General features: G+C 41.4%; 1 protein-coding gene across 1 annotated transcript in view; it reads right to left on the minus strand.

Moving 5' to 3' along the window:
* The window catches only part of LOC145391860 (glutamate receptor 1-like), a 537,754-nt gene that overhangs the window by 106,504 nt on the left and 412,360 nt on the right, over nt 1–18,890 (minus strand). Inside the window, exons 14-18 of the mRNA XM_080266379.1 lie at nt 17,536–17,781; nt 15,198–15,307; nt 11,407–11,605; nt 8,441–8,685; nt 7,425–7,533 (exon numbers count right to left, since the gene is read on the minus strand). Of these exons, the coding sequence (XP_080122505.1) occupies nt 7,425–7,533; nt 8,441–8,685; nt 11,407–11,605; nt 15,198–15,307; nt 17,536–17,781 (909 nt within the window). The remainder of the gene's footprint in view (nt 1–7,424; nt 7,534–8,440; nt 8,686–11,406; nt 11,606–15,197; nt 15,308–17,535; nt 17,782–18,890) is intronic.

Here is an 18,890-nt window from a genome sequence, read left to right on the forward strand (position 1 = left end):
AAGTGAGAATACGAAGAGTCACTACTGTCCCGTAAAGTTCCAGGTTCAAAACAAAAGAGTTAGGTAAAATTACAAGTTAAAGTTTAATGCACAAACTAACAACAAAACATTCAGAACTCATAAGGATAATGTAATGGCAAATAAACAGGTTAAATATATGGTTAACTGCAATAGCCTCTATTAACACGAAATTAGCAAAGAATAAATTTATCTAAGTCAGCCCTGATAAAATGAGATACCAGATAATACTCAGTGAATGCCAGATAAATAATTACAGATACAAACTATTATCAAAAATGACTGACAAAGAACCCCACACGAATCACAAAAACTTCACTAGGCCTACAAATTAAACTTATGCTATACAGTACAAGAAAAAATGCAACAACAGTTATACTCAAATTACACACAGCTGCTAGATGGTTGGAGATTTCTTGAGCACTCACAATAATAATATCTGTACAGGGGAGGACAGAGATGTGAACAAAATGAGGAGCAGATCTAAGTGGCAATGATGCAGAGACTGAGCTCAATATATAGGGGCCGGCAGAGCCTGATACAACTTGTAAGAGGACGCGCAAATGAAAGCCATGGGGACATAGAGTTCACAATCCCGCTCTGGACAACAGAGAGAACGACTTACTCTACTATAACGGTAGAAGGGGGGGACTGAGGCAGAACACGCTCGTGATCAAACATGCAGCATACTGTGCGTTAAAATTACACAAAGGATGATGAAATCATAGGCTATGTAACACCTCCCCACAAAGAAAAAGAAATTTACAAAGGAAATTTCTTATTACTCTAAAACAATCTGTCTAAAGTCTAGATAAGCAATCTGCAATAACATTTTCTTTCCCCTTGACATGTTGTATGTCTAATGAATACTCCTGAAGAAGTAGACTCCATCTTGTCAATCTCTGATTTTTATCTTTAAACTTACTAAGGAATTTCAGTGGGTTATGATCGGTATAAATGACTATGGGGTCAAAACCAGAACACAAATAAAATGAAAAATGCTGTAAACCCAAAATCAAGGCCAAAAGCTCTTTCTCAATAGTTGAGTAGTTCTTTTGAGGTGGAGTGAACTTCTTACTGTAATAAGATACAGGATGTTCAATACCCTGATCATCCTCTTGCAGCAAAACAGCCCCAGCTCCTGTATCACTTGCATCAACAGCCATCTTAAAAGGCTTAGCAAAATTTGGAGTAGCGAGCACTGGCTGACTTAATAGAATAGCTTTAAGTTTGTTGAAAGAGGATTCACAGTTATCGGTCCAGACAAATTCAACTCCCTTTTTCAGTAGGTCTGTAAGTGGTGATACAAGAATAGAAAAGTTAAGAACAAATCTCCTGTAATAACCTACCATTCCCAAAAATCTTTGTAGCTCTTTCCTACTTTTAGGTCTGGGAAGATCACTTATAACCTGAACCTTAGCTCCTGGTGGTGCAACATGTCCATCACCAATTACATACCCAAGGTACTGAACTTTAGCTTGACCAAACTCACACTTTGATAAATTAGCTACAAGATTAGCATGAACTAAACGGTCAAGAAATTTACTGACATGGCATAGGTGATCTTTCCAGTTGTCACTGAAGATTAATACATCATCAATATAAACAACACACCCTGCCAAACCCTCTGTTACAACATTCATGAGCTTCTGAAATGTGGCTGGTGCATTCTTCATACCATACGGCATTACTGAACATGCAAAAGCCTTTCCTAATGTTACAAAACATGAGATCTCCCTAGCACGTTCAGTCATAGGTACTTGCCAGTATCCCTTTAACAAATCAAACTTACTTATGTACCTAGCCTTTCCGATCTTGTCTATGCAATCTTCCACACGAGGGAGAGGGTAAGTGTCTGTTTTGGTTATCTGATTAACACGTCTGTAGTCGATGCAAAGCCTCTGTGACCCACCTGGCTTAGGGACTAGAGTGACAGGAGAACTCCACTCGCTCTGACAGGGCTCAATCATCTTGTGGTCCAACAGGTAGCCAAGCTCCTTCTGGATGAGAGGAACTTTCACTGGGTTCACACGGTAAGGAGGCAATTTAATTGGCTTTGCGTTTCCAACATCGACATCATGCATCAACACAGTGGTTCTTCCTGGAGTGGCACGGAACACTTGCGGGTACTCCTGCAGTAATGCCGAAAACTCCTGCCTTTCCTTGGGTGGTAGATGAGAAAGCTTAGTCTGGAGATCATTCATGATATCAGGATTCTTCCCCAAACTATCACTCAGGCTCATACTGCATGGGAGAGCTTCACTTGCAGACTCGGGTGGAACAGCTACAGTGCAGACTGGATTATTTTCGTCCCGCCTGTGATATAACTTTAGCATGTTGATGTGACATAGTTGCTTGCTCTTTCTACGATCTGGTGTGGCGATGACATAGCTGACATCACTGAGTTTCTTCTCCACGAAATAAGGGCCACTAAACTTGGCTTGAAGAGGTTGCCCATGAACTGGTAGCAGAATCAAAACCTGATCTCCTGGCTGAAAGTGGCGTAACCTGGACTTCTTATCATACCAAGTCTTCATCTTCTCCTGAGCAGCTCCTAAATTCTCTCTCGCCAGCTGTAAAGCAGTGGACAGCCGTTCTTTGAAATTCATCACATACTCCAGCAGGTTGACGTCATCTTCCTCCGACAGCCAGCATTCCTTGAGTAACTTAAGGGGTCCTCTTACTTCATGGCCAAACAGTAGTTCAAAAGGTGAGAAGCCCAGTGATTCATTTGGAGATTCTCTTGCAGCAAACACAACGAATGGAAGACCTTTATCCCAGTCTTTCTGATGTTCCAAACAGTATTTCTTGAGCATCGATTTGAGTGTTTGATGATATCTCTCCAACGCTCCTTGGGTCTGGGGATGGTAAGCTGAAGACGTGATCTGGGAGATGCCCAGCTCTTTCAGAGACTGCTTGAAAACATTTGACATGAAATTACTTCCTCGGTCTGACTGTACCTCCTTGGGCAGACCAAACTTTGTGAAGAACCCTAGCATTTCCTTAACCACGTTCTTTGCTGAGATGTTTCTAAGTGGAATGGCTTCAGGATAGCGAGTAGCCATATCTATCATGGTCAACACATAAGAAAATCCTGAAGAAGTCTTAGGAAGAGGGCCCACAATATCCACCAACACACGGGTGAAAGGCGCCTCAAAAGGAGGAATGGGAACTAGAGGTGCAACCTTTTCGGTCTGATTACACTTTCCCACAACTTGACAGGTGTGACAAGACTTACAATACCAGGAAACATCCCTGAAGATACCTGGCCAGTAGAAGTGTTTCAAAATGCGTGCCACAGTCTTCCTCACTCCAAGGTGTCCTGCCAAACTGGAATCATGAGCCACTCGAATGATATCCTGCCTACAAACACGAGGGATGACAACTTGATGTACAACCTCCCATTCACAGTCGGCTGATGCTGTTGGGGGTCTCCACTTCCTCATAAGTACTCCTGACTTTACATAATAACAAGTAGAAGCACCAGCTGACTCTTCCTCACTGCAAGCAGAGTTAGCTAGACCTTTCAACTCAGGGTCAGCAACCTGCAACTCAACCAACTCTTGACGAGACAAATTATCAACACTACGGGGTACTGCCTCATCTGGTGAGTGGTCCAAATTAGCAAGAAAAGTGTCAGCTAGGATAACATCATCATCATCATTATCCTCTAAATCACCAGTAACTTTAGACTTAGCCCTAGTGACAGCACATGCAGGGAACACATCAGGGACATCACAATCCTGGGACGCAGCCACTGGCTCACTAGACAACTGAGGAGCTGGACACACTTGACTTCCACCAATATCATTTCCAAGTAAGAAAGTTACACCTGACATTGGGAGTGTCTCAACCAACCCAACCATAACGGAACCATTAACAAAACCAGACTCTAAATTCACTCTGCACAGAGGGACAGAGAAGTAATTATTCCCTACACCTTGTAAGATTACAGTTTCATCAGAGGAATTAACATTAGAGCCTAGAACACTGGTCAGCATAAGGGATTGGCAAGCACCTGTATCACGATATATTTTAACTGATTTCCTGTCATTACTGTCCAGAGGACTGACAAAACCATCAGACAGGAAATTAGCACATGAACTCTTGAGAGTGTCACCCACGTTACTGCTCAAAAGAGGAGCTCCATCATGAGAATTTAAGTTACCCCTCAAAGCAGGTTCAGTTAACTCAGTTAAAGCATTCTGGGAACTCTCAAGAGTGGACACTAGACCAATTGACTGAATATTTAAAGACTCCTTTTTGTTCACATCACGCTGTCTCCTGAAACATCTCTCCGTAGTATGACCAAGCTTACTACAATAAGTACATTTACTTTTCTGAAATCTAGAGGTGAAGCTGGTATTTACTTCCTGAGAAACATCATCCTTATTCTCTTTCCTGTTACCTGTACTCTGAGTAGAGGCAACGTACTGACTCTCAGCTTTCCTTTTTCCTCTAAAATATCTCTTGTGAGTGAGAACATACTCATCAGCTAAAACTGCAGCATCAGACAAATTATCTATTCTTTTCTCATCAAGATATAGGCTTACATCTTTACTAATACACCTTTTGAAATCCTCCAGCAAAATCATCTGCTTAAATTTGTCAAAATCAGTATCCACATTCTTAGAATTTAACCACTGCTCCAACAAATCTTCTTTGATTTTTGCATACTCAACATGGGATTGCTTATCTTGCTTGTAAGTTGTCCTAAATTTTACTCTATAGGCTTCAGGAACAAGCTCATAGGCCTTAAGAATCAGGCTCTTAACTACATCATAATTATCAGATTGATCCTGAGGCAAAGATGCATAAGTTACTTGAGCTTTACCGGTGAGAACAGTTTGAAGGAGTACTGGCCAATACTCCTTAGGCCAATTAAAACCTGTAGCTACCCTCTCAAACAACTGAAAATACTTTGTTAAATCAGATTCATTAAAAGGAGGGACAAGTTTAACATTTTTAGCCACATCAAAATCATCAGAGCTAGATGATCCAGTTCCACCTTGTTTCATGCGATACTCATGGTCTGCCTGAATCCTAGCAATTTCAACTTGTGCCTCAACCTCCCTAGCACGGGCCTCCTGCAGGGCTAGCTGTAACTTAGCTAATTCAATCTGCGTTTGCTCATTTGGAGGAGTTACATTAAACAAGCTTTCATTAATAATGGCAACAATTTGATCTTTAGACTGATGAGAGCGAACAACAAATCCCAATTGTTGAGCAACAATCTTAAGTTCATTCTTTGTTCTGTTTTCTATATCACACACTGTTTGCACATTTGACAAAAAATCTTTGGCTTCATCAAGTGTAGAAATAGTAGCCATCATGAATATATCACAGTCACAAAATATCAAACAATATCCTTATGATAATATCCTGAATATCCTGATATGAGGTCGCCAAATTTATGTTACGGAACAGAGAAAGATAACGTACACTTTAAGTGAGAATACGAAGAGTCACTACTGTCCCGTAAAGTTCCAGGTTCAAAACAAAAGAGTTAGGTAAAATTACAAGTTAAAGTTTAATGCACAAACTAACAACAAAACATTCAGAACTCATAAGGATAATGTAATGGCAAATAAACAGGTTAAATATATGGTTAACTGCAATAGCCTCTATTAACACGAAATTAGCAAAGAATAAATTTATCTAAGTCAGCCCTGATAAAATGAGATACCAGATAATACTCAGTGAATGCCAGATAAATAATTACAGATACAAACTATTATCAAAAATGACTGACAAAGAACCCCACACGAATCACAAAAACTTCACTAGGCCTACAAATTAAACTTATGCTATACAGTACAAGAAAAAATGCAACAACAGTTATACTCAAATTACACACAGCTGCTAGATGGTTGGAGATTTCTTGAGCACTCACAATAATAATATCTGTACAGGGGAGGACAGAGATGTGAACAAAATGAGGAGCAGATCTAAGTGGCAATGATGCAGAGACTGAGCTCAATATATAGGGGCCGGTAGAGCCTGATACAACTTGTAAGAGGACGCGCAAATGAAAGCCATGGGGACATAGAGTTCACAATCCCGCTCTGGACAACAGAGAGAACGACTTACTCTACTATAACGGTAGAAGGGGGGGACTGAGGCAGAACACGCTCGTGATCAAACATGCAGCATACTGTGCGTTAAAATTACACAAAGGATGATGAAATCATAGGCTATGTAACAATATATATATATATATATATATATATATATATATATATATATATATATGAGCCTCAGTGGTAGAGTGTGCGTTTCGTACACGGGTGGATAAGGGTTCGCGCCCCACCAGGGTAATAAACTTTGGGAGTGCCACCCACGTACTGCATTGGCGGACACAAGGGGTGCTGTGGTTGAACCATTGTCGCTTACTGTAAAGTATACTTGCACCCAGTCGGCTTGCGTGGGCGATTACACTTGGTTCACTGACTACACACACATCCAAAGCCACTTCAACACTACAATTACACTTACAGGCACTTCTCACCCCTACATACAATTTCTACCAGACAACCTAAGCCACTTGGAAGAGATACATTGGCTGTATCGTCCCGACTTCGGTCGTGATAGGCCGGTCCTGCAGTGGATACTCAAACGGCTGATGATGATGATATATGTATATAAAGATGTATAACCATCATCAATAAGTCATGATGACCACATCAGCCGTTTGAGTATCCACTGCAGGACCGCCTGTCCCGACCGAAGTCGGGACGATACAGCCAATGTATCTCTACCAAGTGGCTTAGGCTGTCTAGTAGAGATTGTATGTAAGGTGAGAAGTGTTTGTAAGTGTAATCGTAGTATTGGAGTGGCTTTGGATGTGTGTGTAGTCTGCGAATCAAGTGTAATCGGCCCGCGTAGGCCGACTGGGTGCAAGCATACTTTGTAGCAAGCGACACTAGTTCAACCACAGCACCCCTTGTGTCCGCCAATGCAGTACGTGTGCCGGGTGAGACACTCCCAAAGTTTAATTACCCTGGCGGGGCGCAAACTCTTGGCCCACCAGTGTACGAAACGCACACTCTACCACTGTACATATATGTATTTATATATGTATTTATATATGTATATACATGTATATACTATATATGTATATATATATATATGTATATATATATATATATATATATATATATATATATATATATATATATATTACAGAGCAACTCTTGCACATCTTTTTGATGCTTCTAAGCCTGAAATCACCCATTTTGATTTATTTCAAACATATGATAATAATTTTCAATTGGATACTACTACTACTACTGCTGCTAATAATAATAATAAATTATTATTATTATTATAATAATGAAAGAGGGAAGAAGTATTAATAATCACCAGTACTACTACTATTACTGCACTCCGGAGGAGGGGGACCTAACCTGCGTATCCTTGCCACATTCGGAGTTATCGAACCACCACTTGTTCTTCCAGACTGTGCAGGTCTCCACTCCTCCTTCAGGTTCAGTATTGCCATAATTGAGGCTTTCCCTGTGGACAGCAGGTACAAGGGGATGATTAGAACGTGTGTATAGGAAGAATGAGGAAGAGAATGAAAGACGACATGGAGCGAGTGATATGGGGAGGGGATGGAGAAATTGGCAATTAGAGGGAGGGAGGGTGAGGAGGAGGGAGAGGGAGGGAGGGAGGAGGGAGGGAGGGAGGGGAGGGAGAGGAGGGAGGGAGGGAGGGAGGAGGGAGAGGGAGGAGGGAGGAGGGAGGGAGGGAGGGAGGGAGAGAGAGAGAGAGAGAGAGAGAGAGAGAGAGAGAGAGAGAGAGAGAGGTGGGGTGCAGAGGACGTTTGGTATGTGTGTGCAAGATTTAAAAAAAATATATACCATATAGGCTACCACACCATAAAAATTTTCCAGCAAAAGGACGGAAATTGCCAAGTTAAAGTGCTTTATCTACAACTCATCTTCATCCCAGTGCAACATCTTTGTTACATACTTTGCTCTGAAATACTGAAATGTGACTCTTTAGGCTTCATTCAGCTGTTGGCAAACACATGACGCCAATGGTACCCCTTTACCCAGGCCGTGTTTCACGAGCATAATAAGTTCGGCGTCTGATGACTGCACTTGCATTCTGTGCATGGGTGAGATGGGTCTAAGGCATTCCTTATGGGGGCTTAGGTAGGTCTCTCGCCTTAAGAACTTCTGTGTATCCGGGTCCAGATTATGTCCATATTTTCATACCGTTAAAGGGAAGTGTTCATTTTACTCTTCATACCTCCAGACAGCTTCATCCAGCCTAGGAGAGACTTTTTAAGCTGGAGGCGTCAGACATATTCCCCGTTAACCTGTTCTGTATCAGAGATCTTCCCCATGCAAGATAATATTATGTTCCCGAACTGAACGGCTCAAACCTATTTCTGACTGATATTTTCTGTACTCACTTAAGCGGCGAGTGTGGAAGGGTGGCCACGCCGTACCCATTGGAGTTCAGGTTGTGTCCGATCTTCATGGTGTCGCAGGGAAGTTGTTCATTGATGAAGTCATTCTTGACACTCTCTAGCAGAAAGGCGTATTTGCCCTTTGACGTTCGTACCCGCTCAATGCCTTCCTCGTACGTGGACGTGAACACATGCTTACGCGACGACATGAACTCCCACATTCGACTGTACACACTTACCCTGGAACGCTGAAAAGGGTGAAATAATAAACTAGTGGAAACAACAATATAACACCAACAGCAAGAACAATACTGAAAAAACATTCTTGAACAGTAAGGTGAAATCGTACGGTGATTGGTACAATACAATATGCTGATCCCCTCACAGTGCGTGGAAGTGAACAGATTCTTGCAGGAAGACAATAATCTTGGAATGCTGAAAAAGAATGCAATTATACAATGGTTGTTTTTATGTGGCCTATACTTAAACGGACAATGAGCTGTTGCGAAAACATATTAAAAAATAGTCGCTGCCGTTGTCTACGCCACCATCATCATCATGACCACAGCCAGCACCACCACCACCACCATTGCCATCTAATCGAACTGTCCACAAATCGACCCCAAAGCACTGCTGGGACCTCTTTTTCCCCTTCAGTCTGGTACGATTTCATTTAAGTTAAGAAAGACCTCGTACTGAAGAGGTTAATGAAGGCTGTGTTTAACTCTTCCAGTCTGAAATGTCAAAATAAATAAATAAATAAATAAAAATCTGGTGGCGGCAAGAAAAAGGGGAAAGGATGTCAATGATGAACTTGACTCAGATTTTTGTCTTGTTGCAGCTTATTTCATGTAACTCGGTGGCAGAATTAGACAGTACTGTATCCTTCATCCTCTCCATAGCACTTCATGACTAGTATCATATTCTAGTGATACTCTCTTGTTAACACTCAGTATTGAAGTTGGAGAGAAGGCAATTTTAGGCCAAGTTAGAGTAGAATAGTGAAAAACTTCATCCCATCAATCTTATGACGTGTTGTTCATTGAATTATCTGTGTAGGATAGTTCATGGGACACAACAAGCAGTTACGACACCGACTACGAAACCACATCAGTGTATTACCAGAGTGGGTGGTATTATGAACATTGTGAATTTTTAACTATCTTTAATTACAATAACCAGACCAGGCCTATATACAGAACCTAAAACTAACAAATGAACACAATACATCACAGAGTAAGCTCATTTATAACACCTGATGATCAACACAGCATGCTGAAACTCTCAATGTCTTAGTACTATATCCAATGTAACAGTGCTTTCATGTAAGACTGCACTATACTTCTCTAGTGGTCACCAGTAGCCTATCTAAGCACCACACGCTTTTACCACACAGATATGTATCTTATTCATCACTATTTCTTTAACAGTTCACCAAATAAGCCACAAAGTAATAATGAACATCCTGTGGTACATGAGTGAAATACTGAAGCACAAACAACAGGTGACCCAATTAATAACTGGCTGTCTTAACTTGCTAGTAGTTCTTGTCTGTCTGCACTATTGCCGTGGGCACTTTACTACACACTGCCGAACTGCCTCGTGCACTCATTCCCCTTCCAGCACAAATCCGTAATTAATACATTGCACAAACCATAATGGTATCTCCACATATAAGCTTGAGAAAGTATAATGAATTCCACCAATCACAAGTATCAACATATAAATTGAATGATGAATATAGTACTCAGTTCTGTACCCAAGAATGTACTGCCTACACAGCAAAACAGAATTGTGTACACCATTCATGAACACACACAAAAGCCAACAAACCAGGGATGTCTAAGCATATATATAAGTAAGAACTAAACTCCGCACGTTATACACTCACAGCCACGGGTAGTACTACTCTGGGTTACGTTATTCCGGGTCTAATGGCCAACAACCCTACGTTAAGAGTACATAACACTTACCAATCTTCTGTGCGCATTTGGCTTTACCACACACAACACAATAGTGTGAACCCCCGACCATGTTTTCCTCTTTTAATACCAGGTTCACATGAGGGAAAGCCACTTCATCTCACACCATTTATTGAATATAGGCAACCATAGTTCCTTTGTCTTGATCAGTTCATTGCTATATGATCTGACTGAACGTAATTTTATATGTAGCTATGTATCTGATGTGGTTTCACGAGTTTTAAGCAATCATTTTTCAGGTAGAAAGAAGTTAAAGTGGCAACAGTCGAAGTATGGTCATGGCAAAATGTCTGTTCCTCAAGCATGTACTTTGTTTATGTGCAGAAAACAAACTTTGTTGCCAACACCACCTGCATTCATTACACAACACTACAGTATCATGCTCTGAGGTTCCATTCAGGATTAATGGCCCTTTTAGAGCTTCAGGCATCTGGCAATAGATAGATAAATAGACTATCATCATATACAAGTCTAGGGTCACTGCAGACGACCCTGATTCAGCTCTGTCCTGACTGACAGCTGATGACGTAACAACAATGCTATCCACAATCCCTGAATGACCAGCAAAGCACTACGATTCACCAAGTGACAATACACAGTAATTTGGTGTTTGTGGCGTGACACTGTTACCATGACAACCCAGCCTCCTCTTGTTACCTTTAGACAACTGGGATTGGCAGAGACTTCGGACCACTTGAGAATAATTGAGCACTCCTAAGTTGAATACTATTGCCAGGAGGTAGCTAGAACACAAACATACCACACTGGACTGAAGGAATTAAACCTACTGGGATTAATACACAAACCAGAAATAACCTGAAACCCCCCCCCCCATACACACACACAGTCGTCTTCACCAACAAAACTCGATTCCATAGAAAGAGTAAGTTTGACAGACTCATTTGTAAAGCTTAAACCTCTTTTTTTATTTACCATCAATTAACTAAGTCATAATATATGAAAGAAAAAAAAAAAACAGTGGCTTACCTCGAAAAACTTCATGGATGATCCCCCTTGGAGCGTGCCATACTCCACCTCAGTCTGACTGGCCAAATCGTCCACAGAGTTGATGGGGTTGACCAGCCTCTCGACGGTGAGGAAGGCGGCCAGGCTGGCGGTGTACGAGGAGATGATGATTAGCGTGAAGAACCACCACGCACTTCCCACGAGACGACCCGACAGCGATCTGCAAGGTGAGTGGTGATGGAGGTAATATTCTGTGAGAGTAAGAGGTGTGGAAAGAGCTGTGAGGGATGGAAAGTGTGAAAAAGGTGTATGGATGATGAGTATGATGATCAGCATACAGAACCACCACAAACTTCCCATGACACAGCCCGACAGCAATGCGGAAGGACAGGAGTGGTGGATGCACAATTCTGTGAGGGGTAAGGGTACTGTACATTTACACTGAGGCCGGAACAGAACGTATTCAGACGCAAACTCTCCGATCGAGTGGGTCACAATAAACCTGTAAGTATGTCTCGCTTCATAGGCCATGCTCTACATAAACTTTTTCTTACTGCCACACGCAATGTAGTTGCCACTGAGAAACGGATTGGTCACAAAGTGAATAAGTGATTTTATTTTATTTTTTTATACCAACCTACATGATCGGACAGTCTACGTCAGCAGAAGTTTTTTAGTTTATTTTGGCCTCTGTGAAAATGCGCGCTCTAAGAGGTGTGAAGTAATCTATGAGGGAAGGAATGTGTGTTAAAAAGGAGTATATATAGCTGTTGCTGATGGATGATGATTAACGTAAAGAACTACAATGCATTCCCCATGACACGGCCCGAGAGCGACCTTGAAGGTGAGCAGTGGTGGAGGTGATATTCTGTGAAGGGGAAAGTTTTGGAGACAGATCTGAGGGAATGGCGGTGTCAGAGAGGCCATTTAAGCCAGAGATCGTCTTCTATAATACATTCTTGCCACCTACAATTTTATTAAACTATAGCGAGGTTTTTTTAAGTGAAGAAGTAAGATACGAGAATTAAAACTTCATTAACCCCTTTCCCACAAGAGGTCCTGCCTAAATTGCACAAATCATTTGGTGTCAACATAAAGAATACCAAAGTCACGATATTGGAGGGCTAACCACTTCACGACGGTGGCCTCTTACATTTTAGCCCTGCTAACACCAAAATAATGTACAGTATTAGGCTTTCGAGAGATTTTTCGAATGGTGAGAGTCAGACACAGCCCTCATTATAATGTTCACTGGCAGACGTGCATCCTATTCCCGAGGGCTAGGTAGCGTCCTTGGCTTCGCAGCACTTTCTGAATGATTTATTCCGCATACTCTTGTTTTACTCTCTTGTACGAGTACGTTATGCAGTGCTATCTGCTTCTGCCTTCACCTTTATCATTGCTTTTCTGTGTCTGCCCTCCTCTCTTCCTATATCTCCCATCTCTCCTGTCACTTTTTATTGCTCTTCTTTCCTTTTCAGGTGGCTTTACATTGAGTGACAAGCCAAATGGTTTCCTGTAACTCAGGAAACCATTTACATCAGTGGGTGGTTACTATGTAACGTGTTCCCTACATGTCAGCAAATGGGTTAACAGGGGGTTAGTGCCCCTCCCCGTAAAACAACTCAAAGACAAATGGCCATCCCTTACGAGATTATGGCGTCTGGTTATGGACAGATAGATAGGTCGACGTTATGGGTGCAAAGTATGTTGATAATAAAGTTACAGAAATAGCAAACAAGAGGAGGGTAAGTTGATTCGTATAGGAAACCTTAGGGAGAGGTGCTGAGAAAGATACCAGACGGGTGAAGAATATGCGTCCTTAGTTGAAGTAATTTACTGACAGCGTAAATGAAATACCAGAAAACAAATGATTGGATTGAAAGGACTGAATCTGTTTCCTTTTCGTAAGTCTTCCAGTCTGAAAGGTTCTTCGTGAGGTGCAGAGAATCATGCAGTGTTGACTCTTTCACTGCAATGACGTGGTGGAATCCGAAGCTGTTTTATTAAAGTAAAAATGGATTTCTAGTACTGGACAAATTAATGGAAACTAAATCAAAACTACTCCAATCCGAAAAGTCTCTCGAGCTGAATATCACTGCTTGGAGATAAAAGAAAAAAAAAGTTATCAGGACAGCCTAAAGTATAGAAATAATCTGATTAAAAAAAAATGTCAAAGGTATCTAATCATCCTTTGGCGCCAAACTACGAATTTTGTATTTTATCCCAGCTGCCAACGAGAGAGAGAGAGAGAGAGAGAGCACAACAAAACACACACACACACACACACACACACACACACACACACACACACACACACACACACACACACACACACACACACACACACACACACACACACACACACACACACACCATTCAGCCATACATTCTCTTTTTCTGTCAGTCTGTCCAATACTCAAACATGGAATCACCAGTCATTATAAAAGTTAGAGCCACTTGCACATAAATATAAATAAATAAATATGATACACTCAACATACGGAGTCCTGTCGCCTCTCCTGCTTTTTCTCTCCATGGGGTTCGATAATCAGTCCAGTGAATCAGCAGCAACCAACATCGATAACTTGGTATAGTCGCGGCGCACGACTCTGAGGTTGTCATTATCGTTACCCGGCAAGCTACCTTTAAACAGTGCGTCCGATTTCGTATCATATTATATACAAATCATATTATACACGAATATAATATACAAGAATATCATTATATACGAATCATACGCGTATCATATTATACACGAAATCGGACGCACTGTTGAGGGGAAGGTTGCCAGGGCACGGTATTGACAACCTCCGAGTCATGCGCCACGACTACAGTATAAAGCCATCAAAGTCGGTTGCTACGGATTCACCACACTGATTCTCAATGTTCATAGAGAGAAGGGCAAGTGACAGGACTTTTGATGGTGACTGTACATTAAGCCTGTATGGATGATGTATATTTAACTCTCACTGCTCGTTTGCTATGGTTCTTAAATGTTTATAATTATGAAGGAGTCTATCTATAAATATTAATGTCGGACCAACTAGAAAAACACTGGCCATAAACTCTGTCTGGTCGTCGTAATACTGCAGTTGTAACTTGCATAAAAATCAGTCCTCTGTTGCATGAATTTCCCAAAGTGAACCAGAGAACATAGCTTTGTATGTGTCTGTCTGTCTGTCTCTCCCGCAAAAATATAGGATTCTTTCGATCTGCAATTATCAAGTAAGTCTTCCTACTACCATAAAACCCAGTCAGCCGAGAAATAACCATTATATCTGTATGGTCTGTGTATCAGCATAGTTCTCACCTGCTCGGGCCAGAATTCCGTGACCCCTGTACACCTGTAATCAAGGAGCAAGTCTTTCCATTAATATATACCGTACACCAGAGTTCCTAGGAATAAAATACGGTTCTTATCTGTATGGTGTATATCTCTGCTCCTCTGAACTGTCTGCATGCATTCCTTCACCTCTACGACGGGCGCGTAGCACCCGTCTAGCAGCAAACTCTCGTCTCTTTTCTGTCCAACTCTCTAATGCCAGAGTTAACCGTTACTCCCAGTCCTTCATTTATGCAACAGGTCAACTCTGGAACTGTCTCTCTCTGTTTGTATTTCCTGCTTCCTGTGATCTCCAGCCTTACTTTCAATCGCAGTGTGTTCAGGCATCTCGAAATGATCGGATCTTGAATTTGGCTCTCTCTTGTATTTTGTTTTTCTATTGGAAGGAACAACTAATTGCGGGCTCGCGGCCTTTGGTTCCTTCTTCCTCGCATAAAAAAAAAAAATCTATGTACCAGTAGCTCACCTTGGGCAGATATCGACCCCTTGTTGCATGAACGCCCCCAGGGTGAACCACAGACTGTTGCAGATGCTGAAGTCGTTGCTGACACCTGACTTGCCGTACATCTCTGTCGCCTGAGAGAGGAAGGGGAGGGTAGAATATGGCTACGTTTCTTATTATTATTATTATTATTATTATTTATTATTATTATTATTATTATCATTATAACTTATCATCAGTAGTGTCCTGGGACGTATACTTGCCTCGTCTCTCTCTCTCTCTCTCTCTCTCTCTCTCATACTATATTTGGAGCCTAATAATTTCTCAATGTCACTTAAGAGTTCCATTATTATTCGGCTACAATGTGGAAGAATATTATGATCGCGACTAATCACCAATATTTTTGCGAGCCTTCTATAATATCTTAGGGTATATTCTGAATCAAGCCTAGAATAAGGTCGTTTATGTATTTAAGAACAGGATCTAATCAAACAGGATGGAGAGTGAGAGACTGACGAGGAGAGTGAGAGGAGGAGAGGGGGAAAGGGAGGGGGAGGCCAAGGATGAGATGGAGGGATAGAGTGGAGAAGTATATGAGAGAGGGGTGTGTGAGCTGGGAGCAGGGCAATGAAATGGCGAGGGACAGGGCAACATGGAGGCGATTTGTTTGTGGCCACCCCTTACGAGATTAAGGCGTCTTGCAATAGATAGACAGATAGATAGATAGATAGATCCAATCATGTTCACAATTTTAGCAGAAATATCTACGTATCTGCAAGACCAGAAAAATTCTTGTGGAAAACTGCGTAATATTTGAAGATGAACGGCAGAAGAAAGTACTTTAAAGGAACAAATGAAAATTTAAATTATCATGGTTACTAAAAGTATTTGAAAACTGTGAACGGTAATCACTTAATAACACTAAGCCATTACTTAACATATAAAAGCAGAAACCACTAAAGTCAAAATCAAAGCCAAATTGCACTCACTTGGGGAGAAAAACAAGACACAGTTCTGTCCAGAGATCTACACTGCACAAGGTTCATAAACAAACTGAGCTAGAGGAAGAAATGACGACAAAGGATTGGCCACACACACACTGGAACAATGAAGCACTACCATGAACAATGGACATTGAATACGGACCCTATGAAACCACGAAACATTATTGGCAAGACTGATTTTAAGATTCAGCTTCTTAACTAATAGATAGTACTTAACCCGTGTAATGCATCCCCATGATCCCAAACGTACCAATAATGTGAAATTAACGAAGTACACAGTGTAAAATATACTCAGATCTGTAACTTTTCATTGTGTTCCAAAACTGATTCGGAACACCCAACTGGAGCATGCCAAAGACCATGCCTGATGGATAAGATAAGCGAACTTGTGTACAATATTTTAATATGACAGGTTCACATGCAGTCCTCAGTACCTAGCGTTTTGAAAATGTGGATCAAAAACAGTCCCAAACTTAACACCAGGGAAGCTATTTCTTAAGATAAATGCAGCTACCGTAATTTACAGCTTATCTTGCCATAACGAGTTGTACTTTCGATCTGCAAGCGTCACACATAGATTTCATTAACTCCTACTGGACTCATGTAACTGAACATAACTGCCTGTTAGCTGACAGAACAAACTGCAAGTGATAACGATGACGCATTATTTAAATCCTGCGACCACCAGACGACTGTATTCAGCTTAAGGAGCCTCACTAGTAACAAAGCTATTATGGATGGGTTTATCTAACTCATCCAGGTCGAAAAGTCTGCCCCGATGTAATTAAATAAAAATGGTAACAGGTAAACAGCAAATACCACTGTACTGAGGACGTATTATGTGTTTTATTCTCGCAACTTCAGTCCAGACGATTTTATTCAAGTCTGACGAAATCATCTGTAGTGACGGGGTTAGAAAAAGTCCCCAGTGCCCTTTTATAACTTGATTTCCCTCCCGGAGCAGAATAAAGTCGTCTGAAAAGAGCAAGAGTAAATCAATAAGTAATCAGTGAAGTGGTTAAGATGTGATAAAATAATGGCACTGGAATCAGAAAGGTGCATCAACCAACAGCCAGCCTTTGTGTTTCATGCGGCAGGAGGCCGACCACTGGATATATATTTCCTGACGCAATTTCCTACGTGCCTTTCGATTTTAAGCTCATAAAAAATAGTTTTATTGGCAGTGATATGGTGATGTGCAGCGTTTATTTTTTTCTGTGTGTGTGTGTGTGTGTGTGTGTAAACTTGACAGCCCGTCCACTGAGGCTCAGCATTTTTTCTTTTTTAGACAGCAGTTACTTCCCTAACGAAATTAACCATCACCTCAACCTTATATAGTATTCCCCTAACTACCTCACCTTCCACTCGCTGGGGCTGAATCTGCTGACGAGGAACAGGACGATGGAAACCCCGACGTAGGCGAAGACGATGCAGGTCCAAATCTCGTGGGAGAGTGGCGACATGAAGCTGAACACTCCGGGCTTCTCCTTCGAGGGTTTCTTGATCATAATGGAGATGCCTTGGGTCATGAAGGGCTTGGTGAAGTCGATTACCTGTTCCCTCGAAGATGTGATGGTTAGTGGCGCGATTGCAATGTCCGCCTCCTGTTGCCCAGAGAAAATGTATGAGTTTGGAAGTATGTTGGAACCTTTATAAACGAAGCAAAACGTAAAAAAGAATAACATTAATCATCATCATCATCATCATAACAGTAATGTATCGTGATGCTGACAGTTCTCTGTGATGCCGATAATTAATAATGATAATTGATACACAAACCGTTTTGCGTTATGCTCCAGTATACCCCCCCCTTCACACACACCAACCCTCTTTACCGAAATACAGATATAAACAAACCCCCATTACTTTCCAGAGTCACCATCCCCCTTTTTTACACACACACACACACACACACACACACACACACACACACACACACACACACACACACACACACACACACACACACACACACACACACACACACACAACCCCACAAACAGTTCATTCACTTTCACACACAACCCCTCCTCTCCCCACGACACACACTGATATATCCTGTTTATTTGCTACAGACTACATATTTCATTACGTCCACGGAACCGCTTATATTACAACACAATAGCGGCCGCCATTAACGAATATACTCGTACAGTAAAGGAGGAACTTATCTTTCTCAATGCTCAGCTCTTCAGCCAGTCATGTCCCTCCTTATACAGACTGAGGTTTCATTCATAAATTACGTGTCCTTACCATGGGTAAGTTACCAAAAATCTCCACACGCAAAATTTTGACATAGGTTCCACCTGGTAAACTGTACCATATGTAGTGTGGATTTAGACCCAGTCTAGATTAACTCCATCAGTTCGAGGAAGTTAGACATCCTCCTCATCCTTATAGTTCTGTTTCTAGTTGAAAAGCAAAGTTGCTGTGGTAGAATTACGTTAATCTCATCTTTTTAGTATTACTGTTTATCTGCCTCATTCTCTCATTATTATTATTATTATTATTATTATTATTATTATTGCTACTACTACTGCTACCACTATTATCATTATTTTTATTAGTGATCCTCCTTTTCCTCCTCTTCCCCCTCTTATCTTTCCTGTCCCCTCTTGTTATCGTCATTACGCTCCACTTCTTTTCCTCCTTCCTCTCCTATTTTTCTGTCCTTATTCACCTTTCCTCTGCCCCTTTAACCCCCTCTTTTGCT

This window comes from Coenobita brevimanus, chromosome 1 (assembly GCF_032717465.1).
Source record: "Coenobita brevimanus isolate Jiangsu-jjx chromosome 1, ASM3271746v2, whole genome shotgun sequence".
Classification (NCBI taxonomy): Eukaryota; Metazoa; Arthropoda; class Malacostraca; order Decapoda; family Coenobitidae; genus Coenobita; species Coenobita brevimanus.